General features: G+C 39.7%; 3 protein-coding genes across 4 annotated transcripts in view; 1 reads left to right on the plus strand and 2 right to left on the minus strand.

The window, feature by feature from the left end:
• Window positions 1–465: 465 nt before the first annotated feature.
• Window positions 466–1,721, plus strand: LOC134822492 (uncharacterized). The gene is made up of 3 exons (XM_063833605.1): window positions 466–706; window positions 1,072–1,129; window positions 1,451–1,721. Exons 1-3 carry the CDS (start codon window positions 466–468, stop codon window positions 1,581–1,583), a joined length of 432 nt encoding a protein of 143 aa, XP_063689675.1. The 3' UTR covers window positions 1,584–1,721.
• Window positions 1,722–1,900: 179 nt separating this feature from the next.
• Window positions 1,901–12,372, minus strand: LOC134821712 (uncharacterized). 2 transcript variants are annotated; one of them, XM_063832445.1, is made up of 13 exons: window positions 10,573–12,372; window positions 10,222–10,365; window positions 9,364–9,436; window positions 7,934–8,047; window positions 6,448–6,628; window positions 5,886–5,984; window positions 5,475–5,576; window positions 5,126–5,332; window positions 4,836–4,976; window positions 4,467–4,560; window positions 4,156–4,302; window positions 3,896–4,005; window positions 1,901–3,732 (listed from the first exon to the last, which is right to left on the minus strand). In XM_063832445.1, exons 1-13 carry the CDS (start codon window positions 12,209–12,211, stop codon window positions 3,622–3,624), a joined length of 3,162 nt encoding a protein of 1,053 aa, XP_063688515.1. In that variant the 5' UTR covers window positions 12,212–12,372; the 3' UTR covers window positions 1,901–3,621. The 2 variants fall into 2 exon arrangements, with proteins under 2 accessions (XP_063688515.1, XP_063688514.1); XM_063832444.1 differs by having other exon boundaries at window positions 4,809–4,976.
• Window positions 12,373–18,950: 6,578 nt separating this feature from the next.
• Window positions 18,951–24,672, minus strand: part of LOC134821988 (titin-like) — a 29,282-nt gene continuing 23,560 nt past the window's right edge. Inside the window, exons 33-36 of the mRNA XM_063832820.1 lie at window positions 23,742–23,822; window positions 23,550–23,609; window positions 22,941–23,015; window positions 18,951–20,048 (exon numbers count right to left, since the gene is read on the minus strand). Coding sequence (XP_063688890.1) covers window positions 19,896–20,048; window positions 22,941–23,015; window positions 23,550–23,609; window positions 23,742–23,822 — 369 coding nt within the window. The 3' untranslated portion in view covers window positions 18,951–19,895. The remainder of the gene's footprint in view (window positions 20,049–22,940; window positions 23,016–23,549; window positions 23,610–23,741; window positions 23,823–24,672) is intronic.

Genomic DNA, 24,672 nt, shown 5'->3' on the forward strand with positions numbered 1-24,672 from the left:
ATTTGACTCCGTAGAAGCTTATATACTTGGCAGACTTTGCCTAGGACGTGTCCACACCATAGCCTGGCAGACATGCTCCTAATATGTTTCTTAATAGAGAAAACAGGCCTCTGCCAGATACTGGCTTTTGAGATATTTCCGACCATATAAGCAGTTGCTTTACGCCACTGAGTAAAAGCATGTGGAATACTCTAGTCTCTAGACTCTGCAGCAGAGAGTGAGACCTTCACAGAGAATGTTCTAGGGTTGTACAAACCGTACCCAGCTCAGAACCATTCGGTCAGTTTACTAGTTAACTAATAAGTAATTGTATCACGTTGCGACCCCCACGGTCGTTTCACTAAGGTGTCCTGACGATACAGGGGGAGCCGCGCACCTTCGTGCGCGGCGGGTCATACAACGTATGACAAATAAGTAATAAGTAATAAGTAATAACCCTCTACTTTGCTGCCCCCAGGAAACAGCATGTTCCGACACTTCCTACTCACCCTCCTCCTAACCACGGTGGTCGCTACTGACCTCTACATTACCCGACTAAACAGCCCCAAGGGTCCAAACCCCTGTGCGCGTGTCTGTGCTGGCACCACCGGTAAAGGGTCAACTGTGTGGAACCAGTCGGGAGCACCGTACTACTTTGTGAACACACATGTGGATATCTCGGAGTGTGAATTTGTGGGAACTCCCGTTATAACTGCTCTTATCGACGGTTTGTGAATATTTTAATTGTGATCTCGGAGGGACTCACTCCTACCCCCAAAAATTTATTGGCAGATAATTTAGAGTTTAAATTTGATCCTGAGGAGAGAAAATGCACTTTTTTATACTTTTTAAAAGCAAAAGTGACTGTATCGGTCAAATTGAAACAGTGGTTGGGATATTTTATTTGAAAAAACCTTGAACCCACCGCTTAAAGTTAAACAGTAAAAAGAACCACAGTTAAAACAACAGTCGCAACAAGAGTTGATAATAAGATATACAATTTGAATTACAATATAAATGCCTTAGCTTCTCACTTCTGGACGATTTTTTATAGGGCTGACAAATAAATGATAAAAATGACACACAACACAGGAAACGGCGCTAACTGGCACACGACGCTAAGTGGAACCTCAACATCTGGAGCGAACAAGTTAGTGGACCCCTGGCTGCTGATTAAATTTTCCTTATCGCCTGAACCAGCGTTTAAAAATTAAAGTATCTGCATTTTCTCATACAGAAGATTACCTGGGGACCCCAGGCTATATATACATTATACATATTTTAATGTATATGTTCATTAACATTAAAATTTAAACATATGCCGCCGAATAGAGATTTAGCGGAATGACAGGATGAGCGCCGCCCAGTATTAGTAATAGTATTAGTAAGCATGAACAGTAATTTTAATCCCTAAAACTGATAAAAGACCAACTTTTCTCGCTCAAAAGAATTACCCCTTCGACCATCTCAGGAACGGTTTCAATGTCTACCTGTTCGGGTATGTGGGGGTACACTCTAATCCGGGCCAGTCTGGACCTACAGCTGATATCGCTAGAGGGGGCCAATGGAACGTCAACTGGCAGGCTGTCGGCTACATCTGTTAGACAGGCTGTCGGCTACATCTGTTAGACAGTCTCCCGCGCAGTGTTTAATCATATTTACCATTTATTTTTATCAACATTCACCACTTACTGACTTAGGAGTATGGGATTATTAGATTTACTGACATTGTCAAAAACTTATCGTTCTTGTTTTTATTGCTCACTTCGTGGTTCTCACGTACCTGATTGTAGCGGTAATTTTTGTGCAAATTGAGATAACAAATCGTGTTAAATTCAGCGTTTTCTCGTTATACTGATATGTGATACATCACGATAATTATCGTTCTGGACTAATTTTAAAATAAAAATAAAACAAGGGATTAAAGTTTATTATAATTGACTGAATAAGTGAAAATAACAAATAATTTTACGGGCACAAATAACAGTTCAAGACTATTTTTGCTGCGTCCGGGACAAAAGCAAACACACTTCCACAACAGCATGGTACAAAAGTACAAGAAAATGGTCCTAGTAACTAGAACAAACATATATTTATATGCGATGCTAAGTTTCAGTGATTGGATATATAAATTTAAATAATCAATGTAGCTACCTAATGAGACAGGTCAGGTTTGTTTTGACACGTGATCAAATTCGTGTCACAGTGAAGGCTGTAACTTTATTACTTTGCTGCTTGCTATGCACTTTTTGCTAGTAAAAATAAGGTTTATGATCATTAGTTGTTCTATCTGAATTCTGAGCATTGGACATTAGCTCTAAATATTCATAAATAGAGGCGAGCGATCTGGTAACCAATTATTTATTGTCTTGTGTCAAAACTAACCTGCCCGATGTACATTGTTTGTACGTCTAAACTTATCAAATCAAGATAATGTAGGGCGTAAACGTCTCTAACACTATACAAATATATTCAGCTACACGCAAATGTGCTCCAAGTAAAGCAATGGTACAACTTTTTACATGTCAGTCAAAGGTAAAACTAAAGATCATATTAAGAAGTTAATATATAACTGTATTTTAAACAACACGGTTTTCAGTTCAAGGTTATAAACTCATCAGGGTTGGGCGAGATCATCGCTATCAACATTTTGTGATTTCTTGGATAGATAACGGCGATGATCCCTAAGATATCTAAACTTCAAGTGTAATATTACCTAATTAATCAACTGGTTATTACATTTGCCAAACTCAAATCGTTGTATCACAGCTTTCATTCACGGGTTGAACGAGTAAAAAGAACAATCTGGTAAATATTTCAAGGTGTAACGCCGCATTTCTGATTTAAGTAATCTATGCAATGTACTGTAATTTTTCTTGGTGCTTGCGAGATTTTAACAATTACACGAGTTAACTTGAAATTAAAAAAAAACAAAACAATTGTTCCCGGCAAGTGGCAACGCTGTATTATATCAAGTTAACGCCCTCTGCCCTTATAACACCATCCACATGTACTTATTTAAATTACTAAGTTCTCATTTCCTGTAATGTTACGAATGCAATGTTAAAATCCCTTCTTGCTTACAAATTATGGAACACTAAAATATCTTTTTAAATTCCCTTTACCGCCAGCTAATTTAACAACTAATCTGAGTAATCGAGGTTACCACTCAAAGTTTGTAGTTGTAAGAGACAAACAATGAAGTCGCTTACTGCAAACCGTGACTTGCGTCTTGCAGTGATTGAATGTCGTAACAATAAATGGAAACACCGCTGTAATGCAAATAAAAAACAATTATAAGTCAGTCGTTGGAATTAGCTCTGGTCTAGAGGTTCCGGAGTTCACTCAAGTTTTCACTCAGCGATCTTATCTCCCTGATGCCAAACTGTTTCTCAGTTCGACTGTCTTTAAGAAACACGGCCAGCCGTACTCCAACCTATTTAGTTAACTACACATTAAATAGCATGTGATAATGTCACGTGATTTGATGACGCCACGTTAAGTCTCAAAATGAAGAGCACTGTTTTTGAAGATATCTTTTGGAGCTTGCGAGGAACTAATCTGCTTTGATCTAGTAGATTGTGAATTAATCCCATGACGCCACTTTGCTAATTTATGACGTCACTTGGCAGAGTTATGACGTCACTTGCTGTCTCTCTGGTGAGGTGGAGTCCACTTCAGATATGACATGTCAATACTTCTACAAGGAAGTCCAGCGTGCGCTGCTTGTTTCCTTTTGAAGGCTGATAACATCTGAAAATGTGGCTTTTATTAGAACAGATTAAGACGGTTGATTAAGAGAAATGGTGTTAATTCATGACAATTGACAAACGATCATAATTTGTAAAATCAATGAATTTAGTTCAGAGAAAGTAAGACATAAGTTTGGTATCTAGAAAAAAATCAAGAAATTAACCTCGGGCCTCTTCAGAACGTAGTGATTTGACTTGTGGTATTTTATCATACCATAAGCTTGTAACGTGCTCACGATATCGTATGGGTTAAATCCCAGAGTCTGACTTATATCTGAAATATTGAGTGGTCGTGAGAAAATTCACAATACAATGAAAACCGACGGGAATTGAAAGTCTGCTGATAAAGAAGGAAAATCTGGTAATGAAGAGCTACTGCAATTATTTACATATTTTATCTGGAGCCTCTTATGAAATTACTCACGTTTTATGGTGATTTCCGACTCATTGTAATTTATGAAATATCCGAGCAATTTCTCTTTCCAGTAATTGCGATAAGAAACGAGTCCAAGGTCAGACAGGGGTTTCTCTGGGGACCCCAGCTTTCCTTCTTTCCGCGACAACGCATAACCTGAACATTGATCAATGTGAAGATCATCATGTGATGACCAGGATCAATTAAAGATCTAAAACGGACGCTGTTATGAAACAACGTTCGTCAAACTTCTAAGACTGTGTACAAAAATCACTGTTGTTGTATTAATGACAGGTGGATATAAATCGTCAAAGACTTACTGAAGTCAATGAGCATCTTGCCGTATCCTTTCTTCATGTAAGGGGGAAGTACTAAAATGCAAGAAACATTGTAGCTTAGAAATGAGTTCTTCTCCTGAAAACAGAGTTTGTGAAAATAAATTCGACTAGGATTTACGATTTAGTAATATTTCATCGAACATTCAAATATAGTTAATTTTGAAAATCTTCTCGCGCTATCAAATTAAAACATCAGAAGAACCAAAACCGTGGAAACCAAATCGCCCATTATTTATTTAAACATGCTATTACAACAGAAGTGATTTTAAGCCTTGAATAAACACACTTATACGACAAGGAATCGAGTGACCCATGTTTTCTCACCAAAACTACGAGAGCTGCGCTACCGACCTTACTAAAGTAGCCGACTATGTGACAGCCCTTTCTGTCGTATTCAGTCAGGATGTAAAATAGGAAGGGCTCCACGTCGTAGTACAGGGTCTTGTGATCGAGGAAAAGTTTGGCGAGCAGGCACAGGTTCTGGCAGTATGTCTGAAAAAGGTCAGTTTTATTGATGCGATGATTCTTTTAGTATGTCTATTATGATAATGAAATATTTAAATATTTGTCAATATAAGAAGAAATAGAAATTCACCATGATCGGTTTGCAGGTTATCTAGGTCCGCTTTATCTACACTGACCTTGTTCTTTCTGCCATCTACTTCGAACACAGATATTGTCTCTTTCCTGTAGATCTCATCTCCAGGTGGACATCTTGCAGGACACTTAGCCGTGTGCCGGGATGCGATGACGCCACTTTTCATGTACTTCAGACAAAACTCGCAGATGTACAGTTTAGACTGTTGAGCATACTCGGCTGGATATGGGCTGCTGTACCATGCAGTTATCTGGGTAAAATAAGATGTAAGGAACTAGCAACTCTATCGTAGGGGCAGCTTTTAGTTAAAATCAAGACCAGCAACATAATCTTAGGAGCTGATAACAGGAACATCAGAGCAGAATAACAAAGTAACAGGAAACTTTCAGTACCTCATAGCATCCCAGCTCAATAGTTTTAATAGTCGGTGGATGTGGCCCAGTTCCCTTTTTCTTTGAGCTTTTTGGCTTCACCACAGACTTGGCTTCTTCCGTCTAAATAGAAGATAGGTCATAACGTGTGGGATGTTATGTACATAACTTCCAACGGTTCGAGTGAGGAATTCAATTAAATTAGACAACTGAATCATTAGTAATAAGTTATATACTCCAGCAATGAATATTGTATAATCATTGAGAGTTTCCTTGATCTGTTAACATAGGACACTCACATAGGACGAAGTATGTGCAACATATTTTCAACACAAACATCATTGAGCAACTATTAAAACGGTTAAAGTTTCAGGGCAATATGCAAAGAATGATGATCTTGTGGACGGTTACGACGAATGACCAGGAACTAACCATTGCTGCTTGAGCTCGGGATTGTGCTTCGTGAAACATCGCCAGGTCATCGAGGAGTTGTTTGCGTTTAGATACCTTGTCAGACTTTCTTGATTTCCGCTAAAATAGAAAACAAACGTGAAGCTTTAATCGAGAACAGTGACAAAATCTAAACTTCGACTGAAGAAATATCATGTTTTGAAGAATGAGCGACAAAGATAAACCAGCGCGCGCAAAAGCAAATGTTGTCAATAAGATATTTTTTACCAAATTCAACCAAACTGCCAGTGATATGCTTTATATCTGACGCGCGCAGCACTTTAATAAACACAAGCAATTGGCGGGGCACTCCACATCCGCTTCGCTAGAGAAGCTCTTTGTACATTTTATATACACTGAGCAGTACAACCACCCTTCATTTGCTATGTACATTAAAACACTACAACTATTACTGCCAGACACCCTGAAATGGAGCCCCCAGCCCTTTCATTGTTATTAGTATGGCTGTCACGTGCGGGAACGCGCATTAAAGACAAAATAACAAACTGAAATCCAGAGATACGAGGCCATATTTCCAACTTACGGATTTATCGAGTATTCTGGATTTGCAGCTCTTGTTTTTCCAATAGTTGCTTCCCTCTACGCAGTACAAACAGCTCCAATGTCCGTCTGGTTCACCACTAAGAGGAGGCTTGAGGCAACTCATGTGGAATCCTTTATCACAGTCATCACAGAAGAGCAGGGTGGCGTCATCACCAGAGTTCCTGACAGGGTGATAGTTATTTATAGCGTCATCACCAGAGTTCCTGACAGGGTGATAGTTATTTATAGCGTCATCACCAGAGTTCCTGACAGGGTGATAGTTATTTATAGCATCATCACCAGAGTTCCTGACAGGGTGATAGTTATTTATAGCGTCATCACCAGAGTTCCTGGCAGGGTGATATTTATTTATAGCATCATCACCAGAGTTCCTGACAGGGTGATAGTTATTTATAGCATCATCACCAGAGTTCCTGACAGGGTGATAGTTATCTATAGCGTCATCACCAGAGTTCCTGACAGGGTGATAGTTATTTATAGCATCATCACCAGAGTTCCTGACAGGGTGATAGTTATTTATAGCGTCATCACCAGAGTTCCTGACAGGGTGATAGTTATTTATAGCGTCATCACCAGAGTTCCTGACAGGGTGATAGTTATTTATAGCATCATCACCAGAGTTCCTGACAGGGTGATAGTTATTTATAGCATCATCACCAGAGTTCCTGACAGGGTGATAGTTATTTATAGCATCATCACCAGAGTTCCTGACAGGGTGATAGTTATTTATAGCATCATCACCAGAGTTCCTGACAGGGTGATAGTTATTTATAGCATCATCACCAGAGTTCCTGACAGGGTGATAGTTATTTATAGCATCATCACCAGAGTTCCTGACAGGGTGATAGTTATTTATAGCGTCATCACCAGAGTTCCTGACAGGGTGACAGTTATTTATAGCATCATCACCAGAGTTCCTGACAGGGTGATAGTTATTAATAGCATCATCACCAGAGTTCCTGACAGGGTGATAGTTATTTATAGCGTCATCACCAGAGTTTCTGACAGGGTGATAGTTATTTATATTTTAAATAGGTTAATAACATGGTAATTTTCTCCTAATATCACTGCCTGGCAAGATTTAATAGTCAGAAAAGTGTCCACATATAAATACTACTATACAATAACGTAATATACACTACAAGAGAGACAAAAAGCAATCAAATATCCCGTCTTGAAATATATTTGAAGTTAAGCGTAACAATATGTACTCTAGAGAGAGAGAGAGACAGAGAGAGCATCATTAATATGTACTACTCGAGGTTACATTGTTGCAGCTCATGATTTATACAGAGCAAGTTGGTAAGATTTGTGTAGAGACTTCTAGAATACAGACTGATTAATTCTCCGTACTCAATTATACCGACAACTACTATACACAGTCAGATAATGTGTATATCCAGACATTAATTCTCTTTGTGTATGACACACACACAATTGTAGATAATGTACAATGTAAGACCAACCTGCACAGTTCACATTTCTTGCACTCAATGCACTCCCACTGGTAGAGTTTAACACGCTGTGTCAGAGCTACACTGAATTGTAGACATGAGGGATGTCCACTTGCTCCGCATAAACTGGGGAGAGAATGGGGTTAGAGAGTGTTTGAGAGGTTGTTTTATAAGTCTAGGGAGTGCCTAAGGATCCATTGGATCTATGCGAAATGACACATCTCACATCTGATTGTGGGTTAAATGAGCAGGGCCAGGGGGCCTGCCAAAGATAAAGAATCTTCTTAGGCAGGATACCCCATCAGTAAATCTGCATTGTAGTGTACTGTGAACATAGAGCTATACTATACTACACTAAAAGGCTGTGTTAGGTCGTGATTACTTATCAGCTGGGCAAAACAAGGTGGCTACTGGCTAGCCAGCATTCTGAGTGAACTCAAATATTCGTTAATTTTGGCTTCTTTATTTCACGTTACGAGTAATAATAGTATAAGTTGTTGTGAGAGCTGAAGAGATATTAAGGAATGATCAAAATGCAAATGGAACATGGGTCAAAATTTCAACTCGAGCTTTGAGAACACAGCTGGTATGTTCAGTCTGACAGAGACCGGACAACACAGTTCAATAGATCCAGACTAATGATGTAAACTCTATAAATAAGAAGGTATGACACTTAATGAAGTTTAACAAGTACTGAGATTGGTCCCTGAGGGCCCTGTCTGTGCTGGTGTAACGGATATTTTTACTCATTTCAGCGGTATTTCAGTGGTAATATAAGCTGTAGTTACGATCGTGTACGGTGGGAATTGGAGCATTGGTGCAGTGTGATATTTTACAAATTTGCTGTTTGTAACATGCCATCAATAATCAATATCATGCGTGAAACCATAATATATACACGTAAAGTTTCATCTTAAAGCAGCCGTAGCACAACTTGTTCTCAATCATTACTGTACTGCATTATAAAGTTATAAGAAGAACAATTGCTTACGTAAATACAGTCGATCTTATGATAATAATAACAATAAAATTTGGTAGCTTAAACACAAACTCTAAGCCCAGTGGATAAACCACAAAACTTATGCTCTATTGTGTGAAACAAAGATACTAGATCAAGATAACTATCAAGGAGTGTATGCATAGGACATAAAAAGTTTTGGAACGAAGATGACATGCTTATGAAGCGAGCTAACAGTCTAATTGCTAATAAGTTCAAAAAGATCATGACATTAGGTTGCATCCTAAACAGTTTAAGCAAAAAACATAAAGTTATATTGTCAATTAATCGCTCATGCCATAACTTTTCTTAAACAGGTGAGTTTTTAATAATGTTTTGAACAGATCAACATCAGAACAAGTCTTAATTTCAATTGATATAATGACTGATGGGATTTTTACAAGATAAGTTAATAAAACTAAGTTGGATTTAAAACAGTTCTTACCAACAAGATATCATTTCCTCTCCCCTTTCATCTTCCGTCTGCAAACAGAAACTACACAGAATATCCGGCTTTACTGAAATTGTAGAATTTTAATAAACTTGTTATTTATAATTGAATATCTGTGGTGTAGACATGTACCTTAACATCAGATCAAAAAATGTATCGTCATAAATGTAGAAATCAAAAATCACAGAGCAGCATCAAAAGCACATTTAAAAGTATATAAACACCATCGAAAAAATCAATAAAATTAACAAAAGTGTTACGGCGGAAAGTTTCACGAAGTACGATTTTTTGACGTGAATTTCCGGTAATCTTGTTTTCGCGACATTTATTCCCGATGTTAAGATATTATGACAACAACTGATCAAGTTTTCTACTAATGATTTAATTTTTAATCACTCTGCACTCAATTCAACAATTCGTTTACTTCAGTCCTTTTCGAATTTTTCGAGCAAACTGGAAATATGAAAACAACCAAATTTAGTAAAATATGGCAATTAGAGGATATGATTAGCCTTGCTCCTTAATAAACCCGAATAAACACTGCCTTTGAATTTTAATTCAAAAGCAGTGTTCATAAATGAGCAAGGCTAATTGTCTTAAAGGAAAATCAAGCTAATAATTTTAGAATGATGGAAGGCAACATTATGAAACAGAACCAAGGATTCGTAAGTAAAATTACCCAAATTTACGTCTGTTCATATAGGAAATTGATTGTGTTTGCTATGGTGGTCATGGCAACATACAAAGTTCAGAAGCTGCCCTGTCTGCTATTTTACATTGGTTGCAGAAAAATAATCACACATAACTGCAGTACAATAGATCTAACATTATAAACCATTATAAAACACATACCATGTTTCGGCCGCTTCTTCGCATCACCAGAAACAGCAGGTGTCTCCTCACTGTTTTTACTGTTACTGCTATTACTGCGGGACGAAGATCTTCTCTTTACAAGAGGCGTGGTACTAGGAGTGGGGTTGGGCACTGGTGAGGTACCTGGGAAATGTTATTTTATGGTTTAATGTGTTCAATACAGTCGATAATCAGAGGATGAAAACTTCTGCTGAATGATGATGAATATATAGGTAGATTTGTTGACTTTAGAATAGAATAAGATTAAACAAGAAGGTACGGTATGAAAACTGAAAAGTAAACAATCGAGAGTGAAACTCAAATTGTTTATTAAACTGCTCAAGCACATACCTGGTGTCTGCTCATTGGAGGAGTTTTGTCTCCTTGTTCTCATCTTGTAAAATCTTTGGAAAGACGACCCATCAATCAATTGCAATGCCTCCTTAGAGTTGATATCGTCTTTGGAAATGGTGATCTCATTGTCAGGAGTTTTGGTTTTATCACGAGTTTCTGGCCCAGAAATACCAGAGGTTATTGGACCAGCTGAGGCGCTCTCTTCTGACTCGGAACGGTCCAACGCTGCCTTGATTTGACGTGAGCGTCTTCCTCTTTTCTTTCCTCGTCTCCCCAGAGAATCAACATAAACTCTGTCATCAGACTCAAATAACATGTGATCAGGTATCTTAAGCTCATCATCCAAATGATTGACATCACTGTCTGGAGTTTTCAGTTCATTATCTGAGATGTCAGCTTTGTCTTCTGGAGGCCTCATTTTGACATCTGAATATTTCACAAACTCAGAGTTTGAGGTTAAGGCAGGTACAGGTTCTGAGAGATCAGTGACAGGTGTTTTTATCTCAATCTCGTCATCTACTGATTTGTAATGCTCCTCACATCCTGAAACGTGTTGATATGGAAGGTTAGATACTTTAGCGGGGCTTATTTTCATGTTGACTAACTCCTTTACTGGGCTGACCTTGCTGTTAATCACCTTTCTCAAGGGACTCATCTTTTTGTTTGTCACAATTTTTTCAGGACTAACATCTTTCTCTGCATGAGCTACTTGTTCCATCACAGTTCCTTTGCTGTCTTCATCATGTTCCAACTCTGTTTCATGTTCATTACAATTGCCATTTTGAAGTGGTAATGTTTTCTCATCACACAGTATTGATTCATCTTTACAATCAGTTGATTCACTTTGCACATCCATTTCTACTTCTTCACTTTTTGACTCTAATGCTTGATCAACTCCAACATCAACGAGATCAGGAGCATTTATTTTCAGTACAAGTTCTTGTTTGATTGTGTATTTTGAATCTGAAATGCTGCTGATTGATGAACTATGCTTCCTACTAGACCTCCGTAATCTGACGTGTCTTTGAGTTTCAGCTGCCAGGCTGTCCTGACTTGAATCACTGTTCTTATCAAAGGGGCTTTTTGGCACCTTTTTCACCATACCAGGCCCAAGTTCTTTACTACTTGAAACTTCTGACTGAGAGGCCGCAGAGTCTTGCTCTGAATTATTGAGTTCAGTATCCAAGGACTTGTCTGGTAATAGTTCTGATCCGTTGTGAGCAGAAACCCCGTTACTTTTTGGGTTGTTCTCTGCAATCTTGTTGTCTTTATCGCTGGAGGTGCTTCCATTTAAATTAGGAGGTGATTTAATTGGAGATTCAGTGAGCTTTCTTCTTTTCCTCTCAAAGAAAGGATTTATTACTGCATTGTCCCACAAACTGCTTGGTATTATCTTTCGTTCTGATCTTCTACAGGGCTTTGTTTGAGGTTTTTTACCACCATTTACACAATTCTCTGTTTTTAGCAGTTTCTCGACAACTATTTGGGCAGAATCATTTTCCTTGATAATCTTAGGCTTTTGAAGTCTTTTACGTTTAGATGCATGTGAACACAAGGTTATGCCATTTTCGTGGCAGGGAAATCCATTCGTTACATCAGGATTGGAATCTTCCCTATTATGGTTACTTCGGGCCATTAGTTACACAGGTGATATTTTCGTAATCCAACTGATTCCAGTGGAGCACATACCACAAGAAGCTTCATCTGCACAGTCACATTCTACTGATTAGAGAGGTAGAAAACTGCCAGAAATTGATAACTTGCCATAAAAAACTTCATCTAGAGGTGCATTAACCTTGTTAGATGAAAATAGGTAACGAACAATGGAGTATTAATTGGTAACATACAACAGTGAAACAGTTATGCAATTAACAGTTAAATCAGCCCTAATTCACTATACACTGAGCTGAGGAAAGAAAATTTTAATTCTAAAAGCATCATGTAATAAAGACTAAAGTTACAGTACACAAAAGTAAGTCAAAGAAATACTTGAAAGTCCAGTTAAATCCTTGGTTGGGCTACTGTTAGTGGTCTTTGTGTGTTATTTGGATGTTTTTTGTTGTTGTTCATTTTATGATCTACCGGTGTTTGTTGTAAGGTTTTGATCTGACGAGGATAGAAAGGTTTTTGAGTATGGCCGCTAAGACATGGGCACTGTATTGAGTAGATTATTTAGTTACTAGTGTAACCCGGCCTACGGCCGGGATTTCACTGCCGCAGTTAAAAAGGGTAGGAGTAATTACCCGCTGAGTCAAAACCCGGATTAGGCGAGCAATTCTATTCGGAGTGCCCTCACGTATCCAATAGTATGCTTAAAAGATAGTAATTCTTAATCAATAATCAATAGAAATTAACCCTTAACACCATGCACCACACCAGCCTATCATATTTGTGAACATGCATTACATTGTCGTATGAAAGTATGAACTCTCTCTACAGTCCAAACAGACCGTTTGAGCACTCCCTCCCCTAATAAGTTTATAGTATTATATGACCATGTAATATATACGCCATGTAATATATACGCTACATATGCAGAGAGAGAGAGAGAGCTAGCCCCGTAACTCTTGCCGTTCTTCTCAAGCCATTTTATGTAACATATTTTGTGGTACAAAACCATCAATTAAACCACTTACCACCGGCCGATTTTTATAAAATTTGCTTATTGGCTTCGTCAGAGTTTTGTCGGCACTATACCGAAAAAACCAGTCCCGTAACTATTACCGTTTTTTTTGTATAACCGTTCGGAAATTACACACAGACACACACACAGACACACACACAGACACACACACATTCTGGTGTTATTAAGTTGATCTTAAACGATACCTTAGCTGTATAGTAACTTGGCAATATTAATGCTGCGTTTAGTGTCGTTTTCGTTTTGTGTAGTGTAACAAAGTTACACTACACAAACCCGGACCTTCAGGCTTCAACCTGTGACAAAACTTTGCGACTAAATAAAAAAAGGAAAGTTCAACAATTTCGAGAAAAAGCACCTCGAGTAGACTATACATTAGAATTAGGATTAGAATTAGAATCAAATTTATATCCTGCTGCCTGATGATCTAACAGCACGCACAGCTCCAAAAATATGAATTACTGTATCTCCAATCTTAGTTGTCACTCTAGTCAGACCAACAGAGACCAAGCAATTTAAATCAAATCAGGTTAGATGAAATTAATTCAATATGTATTTATTTATTAACTAATTTAGTAATTTAACTGACATGGGATTTTTTAATTGCCTTTAAATAATTTAAGGGGGCCTTAATGTAGATATATTTAAAATGGTGCTTTTACTGTGTTGCAGGATGCTTCCCGTAATAAACCTGTGAATGTTAGGTGGGGCAACGTAGCCAAAACTTTTATCACAATTATATCTATATGGAACAACGGTCAACGAAATACAATCACTCAATATCATTATTAAACATCAAAGCCACCCTGTAGAAAACATGATGCGAAAAGCACCATTCTCATTGTCATTAAGTCAAATACAAGTTGGTTGATGTGAGTCAATATACAGAATTAATTAAAAAGGGCATTTAAAGGGCATTTAAAGATGTAGTTGAACATGGCACAATTACACAAATATTCAAGCAACGACATGACAGCTTTTGCCTAATTTAAAGGCTACCAGTCAAAAAAGGCTCATGATACTAGCTGATACGATCTCGATGGGTTGACATCGTCAATCAATATCCAGAGCCGTTGCACTTGCAGTGGCGCACACCCGCGCACCCGGTGAAACAAGCGCGCCTGCAGTGGCGCGCGAAAGCACATATATGTGACTTGTATCACGTCGTGACCCCCATCGTCGTTTCACTATAGTGGAAATTTTCCACGGTACAGGGGGAGCCTTACTGGGCCACGCTCAGCCTGTCATTCCGCCTAATCTCTATTCGGTTTATGTTTATTGAAACATTTTTCCAGGCTAAACACATTGAAAATAATATCGATAAATTCGATGATGCTTTCTTTCAGGATATAAACAAACTGTATGATGACATAAAATATAGAAACTTTCAACCCAGTGCAACTGAGGCAATGGCAGATAAGTTTACCAACAGCTCCACCCTTTATTGCCCTGTTACACCATGGGAGGTCTCTGCTACTCTGAAAGGCATTCAATCAACAGCCGCTAGTTTTGATAACCACGAAGTGCATCAGTCTATGCTAAAGAAACTAGGTCCGATTGCAATTCATGCACTAAGCAAGCTTTTTACGCTCTGCCTGCGAAATGGGCTCTGGCTGTGGAACGATTCTAAGATTGTGTTTCTCAAAAAAGACGGAAAGTCATCATACTCCCAAGCAGGTGCATACAGGCCCATTTCAATATCTTCATATGTAGGGAAACTGTTTGAACGAATCCTGGCACGACGACTTGATATATATCTTATGAAAGTGGGACTTACGGATGTAAATCAGGAAGGATTCTCAAAAGGCAAGAATACTATTAGATACCTCAATCGACTGACTGTTGGTATTAAAGGTGATATTATAAAGAAGCTTACGGTACTTTGCTTGTTTATCGACTTCGAAAAGGCATTTGATTCCGTCTGGAAGAAAGGTCTAATTGTTAAGCTCTGGAGAGCTGGTGTTCATGGCTGTTACCTAAAAACTATAGACAGTTTTCTATTTGGTCGCACAGTGTGCCTATTAATAAATGGATTCCTTGGCCCTGTTAGGGACTGCTTGGACTATGGGTTACCACAAGGATCTGTGCTGTCTCCTATTTTGTTCAAATTCTACATTATGGATATTGAGGCAGTCTGTTCAGTGTACCAACAAATAAGTGTGTTAAAATTCGCTGATGATGGTACTGTGAAAGTGGTTGGTAGAGACTTGGAAGAGTGCCTTTTCTATCTCAACCTGGCTATGGACAGCATTGAATATTGGACCTCCTGTTGGCGCATGGTTATTAACTGCAACAAAAATAAGACTGAAATTATATGCTTCAACTGCTATGATCATGCTGGAGTCCCGACTTCATTCAACCTTGGAGGGAAAACAATTCAGTTAACGGATCAGACAAGGGTTCTTGGTGTCATTTTGGACAGTAAGTTAACCTTCAAACAGCATAGCAAGTATGTATACAACAATCTAGTATACCGCTGGGTTTGTACGAGCCGTTATGCAAACAGAAACTGGGGCATGAACCAAGCAGTTATAGTGAGAGTGACCAAAACAATTCTGTTCTCGACCTTGTTTTATGGTTCTACAATATGGATGAACAATTCAAATATGTCAGACATAAACAAACTATGGTACAGAGTGTCTAAAGCTGCAGTTGGAGCTGTTTTCAACGTCCATGGGGCCATTCTTGAAGTCATTCTGGGTGTGCCACCACTCCAAACTTTGGGAAGAATAATCTCGATCAAACACTACCTCAAGGTTCTCCATGACTCAAATGACATTCACTATGACTTTGTGAAAACTCAGCTAAATGAAAAGAACCCAACAGTGCTCTGTCATCTCCGAGAGGTGCAGAAATTCCTACAATGGAAAGCAGAACATTTTAACACAGAAGTTCAGGCCTGTGACCTCGGTGAAATCAGCCACAGAAACCTGGACCACATTCTGCTACTATCCCCAAAGACTTACAAGTACACCAAGGGAATGATACAGCAATTCACAGAGCTACTTTGGCAAGAAAGTCTACAAAACCTACTACTTATGGAAGGATGGTCTGATATTCCAAGAGTCTCCTGCAACCCCCTTCCCATCCCCTTTGGAGTGAGCCGCGAAGTGGAAGTATTGGTTATGAGTCTCATGTACAAGAACAATCTACTGAACTCGTTTCTCTTCAGAGTTGACAGAGCAGCGGCCTCTCCGCTGTGCATCTGTGGCTCGGATGAGCAAACAGCACTGCACCTACTATCAAGTTGTGAGCTTGTGGACACAAATCTACAATGTCAAGCGGAACGAATCATCACCCTGTGCAACAGCGGTAGGCCCATAGTCGATCTAGCAACTGAGCAGGGCTCCATCATATTGAACTGTTCAAGGGACGATATATTTATAAGTGTGTGTGTTAAAATTGTAGAAAGCGAGGGGTTAAATCTTAAGCGGAAGATAAATCTTTCGAAAAGATAAGGCTTTATTATAGCATTTAATTTTGCTAATTTTGCTACTATTATGATAAAGGATTAAATACCAAGCATATTGAAGTGTAGTATAGTGTTATTGGACTATGTTTATTTGAAAACAATCACCTTTAAACTAAATATTGTTGTAATAACAAGGGAATGAGTTTTTCTATTTGAACTGTTCAGTTCACAGGAAAGCAGATATGGACTGCTTTAAAACTTGTATTTTGGATAACGTTTGTTTCAGTAACCATTAAGAACCAGTGGCCTTTTGTAACTGCATCTTCAACCTCAGTTTCATTGTGAAACGTCAAGAGACTGGTAAAGTCAAATATTTTGTTACATAAACATTTTTATCAATTCTTGAAGGGTAGTAATTGTTTAGATCATAATTTTCATACGAAACTATTAATGTTTTTTTTAATAGCTATTAGCAGGGTAAAATTTGTTAGGTGTGTTTCTATAAATTTCTCTATTGGAAATTAAAGTTTTTGATCTCTACTATTTATTGTTATTAAAATGCTCATTGTAGCCAGTTATTTTTAAAAGATTTTCATCAATATGAACATAATAGCCTGAGGTCCCCAGGCCAGGTAAGGGGAGCCGCGCACGTAACACGTGCGGGTCATACAATGTATGACAACATGTGACATTGTTAGGTGAAGATTCATGACACCTTTAACCTAGGCCTGACATGACACCTTTTTGCTTTTTAAATCTAAAAAAGTAGTTGCTATTAAAGCGCACATAAACACAATAGTAAAAGCCTTTGGCGGCGCAAGCTTCGCGCGCGAAAAGTGGCATGCAACGTATGCCACTTTGAAGTATGCCACTTTATGCCACTTATGTCAATAAAAGACGCAGTTATCTCCGCCAAAACTTGATTCACTATGTCAATCCTTTGCAGCTCGGTGAGGCACAGTGGTGCATTTCCGCCATTTCGCCGATCTACCGAAGAGACGAATTATTTGATGCGCGGCGCGACCCAGTACACAGTAGTGCATCGCGCTACAACGCCAAAACACAATGCATAAAAGCACACTAGCTCCTCAAATTGCGCGCATTGCTGTAACTTCTTTCAAACTTCATGAATCGAGTAAAATTCTTTTGCAATTTATTCAGAGTAGACCACATCATGACAAGCGAAATAACTGATAACACACGCGGCGGAATAACATTTTTTCATCATTTGACGAATGTTACTCGTCTAAATTTGCGCGCTCCGCTTTTTAATTTCTTAAAAAGTAGCGCGCCGGCCGGCCAGACCATTAACAATGGTCAATGTCATCATATGATTTTCGGTTCCCAAAATGGGATCATTTTGAACATTTACAAGGAGCTTCTAATTGTACTTTAAAATTAAAAACTTTCCGAATAATAGTTGGTAGATATCAAAGTTGATGTTAACTTAACTGGTGATACTCGTAAAATATTTGTTTCAAATATAATTTGTTTCCAAGAGCGCGTCGAAGAGTCCAACTCAGAGCGCATCTTGGTAAGTTATAAACTTGACCATTGTTAATAGGTAGTGCGCCATCGACAGTGAGCCGCGCGTGCCGACTGTAGGATGGTTTTTTAGCGCTGATTTCGGCCAGCACAATTTTCTTCAAACAAATAGATATTGAGTATCCTTCCCGACCTCCAATTACAACAAAAATTGGTAAGCTTACTCATAGACTTACAAGGAAAGTGTCCGAAAAATTTAAAGCATATCCAACCATCAGACATTATGTTACAGCTAAAAGCAGCGTATTTTGCTCCATTTTGATCACTATATCAACTCCGATATCCACCAAATTTTTCGGACAGTTGTGAAAGCCCTATTGGAAGGTCGTCGCCAATTTCCAGAATGATCTCATGTAAGGAACTGAAGATATATCCGAATAATACGACAAAAATGGTCAAATTTGGACGAATTTGGTCAAATTACGCGACTTTTACAGCTATGAGCTAATTTTGCTCCAAAAGCCGCGCACCATCAAATATGGCACTTAGGCAATACTCACTGATCTTTCCAAAAAGGTATGACAAATTTGGTATTGTGAAAATTCTCACAGTCTCTAGAAAACAGTGGTACAAAAAATTTTAAAATCCGAGCAAGTTTATTTTTATCGTGCACCCCCTATTGTTAATGGTCTGGCCCGGCGCGCGCTACTTCGTAGCACTTGCCGTCGGGCCATTTCGAGAAGAAAGCGGCGCGCGCTACTTCGAAGAAATTTATACCATAGACGAGTAACATCCGTCAAGTTATAAACCTACAAGTAAAAGGAATAACACAAGATATTTATTTTTATTCATGGTCTAAATAATGGAACCGTGAACTGAACGAATTAAAATATTAGGAAATTACCAGTACATTCATTTGTAGCTAAACTTTCACCATAGTCTGATATGAAAAATCGATGGATTAATGTGTATGGTGTAGATGCCACCGCAAGTCAGAGCATTATTGTTTAAAATGTGAAATCATGTGTAAATAAAAATTATTTACGCGCCGCGGGTCTGAATTTAAAGTGTCCCATCAATCACGAAAATAATACTGTCAAAATAAGTATGCATCTGATCAAATTCTGCATTAAAAAAATTATAAAATTAAAGGGGCTTCTCCAAGTCACAGCCCTTAATCGATGTAAAAGATAAAGCTCTTATCATTAAACTTAAAGCATTAAGCAACAGTAAAACCGTGTAAACTGTTTATTGTTGGACGATACCTTACATACAAATATTTTAGAAATTTCAAACTAGGTGAACTTCTTGAAAAAGGAGGCATCGTTACACAAATTTGAGTTTGTGAACAAAAATCCTTATAATTAGAAATATTTATTATCAGTCGTTTAAATTCGCTGGCAAGTGAGTCACTGAAGTGACATACCAAGTTTCTTAAAGTGGAAATTCTGTTAAATTACAGTAAATTTTAAGGCAGGCCAACTTTAATTCAGCTAAGTATCTGAATAGTTTAAAATAACAGATTAGCTTTTTTAAACACCATTTAATAAGATATCTGACATCATCATCAAGTCAAAAACACATTCTTTTTACAGCGAAAATTTCACAAATTCAGTCTATCAGTTACTTTATAGTATGTACAATGTACAATATACGACATTTCTTCCCAACTTTACATTCCTTGTCCATTCTGCGGATTTCATATTCATTGACTCACATTGCTTTAACTAACTAATCTAGCAACACTCAACTATTTCATTCATTACACGAATACAATCCCTGTTAAAGATTTTCCTTGATATCTGTGATAGTAGCATAAACACCCTCGCTAGCGTTCTCTTTCGGTTTGGGGCGAGGAGGTTTTCGCTTGGATTTGGGAACAAATTCAACCGTGGCGTAAGGGTCCTCATCTTCAAAGTCAGGAATGTCGGGTTCCTGAAATAATAAGAAGTTTAGGAATATGGTTATGAAACTGAAAAGTTCGTGGCTGATACATATTATTATTACATCACTATAGTATAAAACTTTAAAATGTTAGCAAGATGGGTATCGAACATGCCACCAGTATAAAGTATTATAGCCCACCAGTCACCACCATAAAACTATTAAACAGCTTAACACTATAACTGGTGTACTGCACTCAGTAACAACAGACATCCTGGGATAATTGTTATCACGGAAGTTGCAGTTGATATAGTTGATAGTTGCGATAACATGCGCCACATCCGCATGTAGCATTACAAATGTAGAATGTATGCACCTGCAGAGTGCATTCCACGAGCGAACTGCAACCTGTACAATTATATCGTATGCACTGTCACTATATAACCCGCGCGCCATGCAGCATTGCACATGCAGAGAGTACTGCACAGAGTACCAACTATCTTTACCTAACGCAACATGTGGCTCACTCAAAAGCTGATTTATTATAATATGCACGTGCACAATATGCAAATGAAAGTGAACGCTATACCAAAGCTTAGTAGCAGCAATCCGATCTAGTTGGTCGATCACAGATATAATATATATCTACGTCCCTGAAATCGCGAGTAATATAAAAATGACGAGGGGGGGGGGGGGGGGGGGGGGGGGTTTCACCCGTCTCCAAATCCAAATTTCTCGTTGTTTTATGGGTGAAAGTGGGCAAAAATTTGAAGAATTTAAAAAAGGTTATATATAACTCATCTAGTGCAAGACTTTTGATGGAAATGATGGGTAAGATATGACATCAAGAAAGTTACATAGATTTTACTCGCATAGATTTTTATAGCATACATCACAAAAATTTTAGCCATCTATGGTAGATGGCTCAAATTTTTGTCCTAACTAAAATGTTTACCATTTTATGCAGCGGCTTGATAATGAGAAACAACAAAAGTCAAAACGAGTGTCATAACTTCGTCAATAATTTCCACAATTTAAATTGATGATCTCCAGCTCGGCACTATCCGTCGCGGAGTAGAGTCCGCGGCGGAGCCGCCGGACTCCGAGCGGACTCCGAGCGGACTCCGGCGGAGCCGCCGGACTCCGAGCGGACTCCGGCGGTGCTCCGCCAAAATGTATTTACACTGGACTCGAGTACATTTTGGCGGACTCCGAGCGGAGCCGAGCGGACTCCGAGCGGACTTTAAAGTCCGCCGCGGACTCCGAGCGGCTCCGCGGCGGCTCGGCGGAGTGTCCGCCGCGGACTAAGCCACTAGGCGGACTCCGGTCCGCCGCGGACTCCGGCGGAGTGCTTGGCGGACTCCGCCGGACCTCTCCGCCAGACTTGAATCCGGCGGAGTCCGGCGGAGCTTGGCGGAGTCCGCCAGCTCGGCGGACTCCGCTCGGAGTCCGCCGGACTCCAACAGAGTCCACTGACTTCCGACCTCCGACTTCCGACCCTCGGCTAAATTTGTCACGTGACAGCCGCTCGGAGCCGCTCGGAGTCCGCGGCGGACTTTAAAGTCCGCTCGGAGTCCGCTCGGCTCCGCTCGGAGTCCGCCAAAATGTACTCGAGTCCAGTGTAAATACATTTTATTTTTGGCGGAGCACCGCCGGATACCGCTCGGAGTCCGGCGGCTCCGCCGCGGACTCTACTCCGCGACGGATAGTGCCAGATTCTTTCTGAAATAACCAATATCTGGTTTACAGAAATTCTGTGACCGAATATGTGAACGATCCCCCTGCCGGCTGCCTAGTCACGGCAAATAGCAGTTAGCAATAGTACATCTGTATGTATATATACATACAGATATATAATATATACTCCGACCTTCGTGTTAGCTTCGTTTCAAGTGTTAGTCAGGCCCAGGTCATAGGGTCACCGATAAGAAATGATTTTAGTGGTGTAGTGTGTTCAGTGTTGAAACTGCAGCTATTCTCAAGAAAATACACGTGGCCAGAATTCGGGAATTTTCCTTTTCGGTCGCAAGTTAAGATAGGAAGTAAAAAAAAGACGCGCGCGTCTTATTAATATATGTTGACGAAACAGACCGCGTGCTCCGATTTGGTCTTTAAAATATCACCGCGCGTCACATAAACGTGACTCTATGTGCCAAAAGTTGCCCCACGCCACATGACTATCGTTCTTCTATGTTCCTATATCTATGTATTTATATATTTAAGTTCCGCATTACCCCGCCGCTTATATAACCGTATCCTTACGTAAAAACCGGAACAAACTTACCTATGGAGCTCGAACAAAGTGCTCAAAATCAGGGCCGTAATTCCGTTTTCGAACTTGGGGGGATAATTCAGGGACAAATCCCCCTGGACTTTTTGAGTTAAAATTTTGTACTAACGTATAGAAGCACTTCTAGATAGTAGATACCCGTGGAATTATTGGACACCGTTGATTGAATATATTTATTGTTACGCTGTATCAACTATTAGTGTCGTAACGTTGCCTGGCGGGCCCTTCGTTACGCCACTGTCAACTATCTGTCTGTTAACGTAATGGGTGCCAAATACCTAGCATGAAATATTTACCTACTTATTTGCACTTGTGTAGGTCTGTACAAGCATTAGTATCGGGCGTTGCCTGATACAGGCTATCCCGAAACTAGAAGCTTGCTTTAATAAATAAATTTATCAACTATCAGGCACCTTGCAGATCAGTGATCTGTGATCAGTGCAATTATGGCCCTGCTCAAAACGTAATTTCAATTTTTGTTTTCTTGTACTCTTAATGATAGGGACCATAACCAAAAATTACAAATATTTTGTTCATAGTGTGTCACAGTGTATCACAGTGTATCACAGTGTGTCACAGTGTATCACAGTGTATCACAGTGTGTCACAGTGTATCACAGTGTATCACAGTGTATCACAGTGCTATAAACTAACCGTTAGTTGTCCTATAGTTCCGTACACAGGGACATCAGGTGGTAGATCCTCCTCTTCTTCAACTCTCCGCTGCGGCTAAAAGCAATAAACATAAACTAAAATGTTTGCTACATTCCGGCGCGGTGGGGGGAAGATATCTTTGCGTTTTTGGATTGTTGAACAATGTCTCCTTAATTGTGGCTTCAACGACTTAATTATCTGATTTTGTCAATGTTTGGTGCTCAGGTAGTTTAAGGGTGTGTCATTAACGCAGAAAGTGAGATACTTGACAGCAAATTACATGCTGAGTCGCAGCTGCAGTAGCAGTACTGATTATATTCCCATGTGGAGGGTTCTGTTCAGGTCAGATAAGCTACCATACTGTGCGGTAACACTTCAAGGTTCTAATCCCCCAACCCGTTGCTGACGTTAGTATTTCAGGATTTGTGCTACGGTATCTTATGAGAATAAAGAACAAAATGGTAAAAGAGCCGGATGATGTTGGCAGAACAAGACGGTAAAATGTATTTATCTACTAAAGCAAACAACTAAAATGTTATATTATCATGCCATATTATCATACATGTTTATGTACTATGCTTTATTACTGGGATTACTCAGTGAACTTACCAATGTTCGGTTTTTCAGGTCAACTTGAGCGTACACTGGATCTTCCTCAGGGGTGTTGTCCTGTTGAAAATAAGGTCAGAATCAGATAATAAAAAGCTGTTTTGTGGGGTAGACTTTCAGCTATGATACAGAGGAGGGATCAAATTTGAGAGTTTATTATTCATGATGTTCATCAAAAAGGTAAAGTGTAACCTGTCTATTAGCCATGTTGCTGTATAGGACTTCAGGAGGCCCAGGTAATGTGACATCCGCATACTCAGATAGAATCGGCCGCTGATGGGGGGCAAGCATTAACTGGTATCAAACCATTGTAGTAACCGTGAAAATCAAAGAGTTCACTGTATGGAAATGTAGGCACTTGTGTTAATCGCTGTCACGTGCCAGAACCCTTGTCACGTGCCAGAACCCTTGTCACGTGCCAGAACCCTTGTCACGTGCCAGAACCCTTGTCACGTGCCAGAACCCTTGTCACGTGCCAGAACCCTTGTCACGTGCCAGAACCCTTGTCACGTGCCAGAAACCCTTGTCACGTGCCAGAACCCTTGTCACGTGCCAGAACCCTTGTCACGTGCCAGAACCCTTGTCACGTGCCAGAACCCTTGTCACGTGCCAGAACCCTTGTCACGTGCCAGAACCCTTGTCACGTGCCAGAACCCTTGTCACGTGCCAGAACCCTTGTCACGTGCCAGAACCCTTGTCACGTGCCAGAACCCTTGTCACGTGCCAGAACCCTTGTCACGTGCCAGAACCCTTGTCACGTGCCAGAACCCTTGTCACGTGCCAGAACCCTTGTCACGTGCCAGAACCCTTGTCACGTGCCAGAACCCTTGTCACGTGCCAGAACCCTTGTCACGTGCCAGAACCCTTGTCACGTGCCAGAACCCTTGTCACGTGCCAGAACCCTTGTCACGTGCCAGAACCCTTGTCACGTGCCAGAACCCTTGTCACGTGCCAGAACCCTTGTCACGTGCCAGAACCCTTGTCACGTGCCAGAACCCTTGTCACGTGCCAGAACCCTTGTCACGTGCCAGAACCGGTGTATCCTAATCCTGAAATGTTACCTGTCTGTCAGCCATGTTGTATGGGGTCTCTCATTAACTGGTATCAAACCATTGTAGTAACC

The sequence above is a fragment of the Bolinopsis microptera genome, chromosome 10 (genome assembly GCF_026151205.1).
Source record: "Bolinopsis microptera isolate Bmic1 chromosome 10, MBARI_Bmic_1.0, whole genome shotgun sequence".
NCBI classification, from domain to species: Eukaryota; Metazoa; Ctenophora; class Tentaculata; order Lobata; family Bolinopsidae; genus Bolinopsis; species Bolinopsis microptera.

What these genes read in the sequence shown, in the direction of transcription:
- LOC134821712 (XM_063832444.1), bottom strand. Translation starts at nt 12,211, where the DNA reads ATGGCCCGAAGTAACCATAATAGGGAAGATTCCAATCCTGATGTAACG. An exon ending in CCAGAATACTCGATAAATCC is followed by an intron (nt 5,985 to 6,447) that starts GTAAGTTGGAAA and finishes TTTCTATTTTAG; the next exon opens with CGGAAATCAAGAAAGTCTGA. An exon ending in GCGCAGCTCTCGTAGTTTTG is followed by an intron (nt 4,561 to 4,808) that starts GTGAGAAAACAT and finishes CTCTGTTTTCAG; the next exon opens with GAGAAGAACTCATTTCTAAG.
- LOC134822492 (XM_063833605.1), top strand. Translation starts at nt 466, where the DNA reads ATGTTCCGACACTTCCTACTCACCCTCCTCCTAACCACGGTGGTCGCT. An exon ending in TATAACTGCTCTTATCGACG is followed by an intron (nt 707 to 1,071) that starts GTTTGTGAATAT and finishes CACACAACACAG; the next exon opens with GAAACGGCGCTAACTGGCAC. An exon ending in TCAACATCTGGAGCGAACAA is followed by an intron (nt 1,130 to 1,450) that starts GTTAGTGGACCC and finishes CGACCATCTCAG; the next exon opens with GAACGGTTTCAATGTCTACC.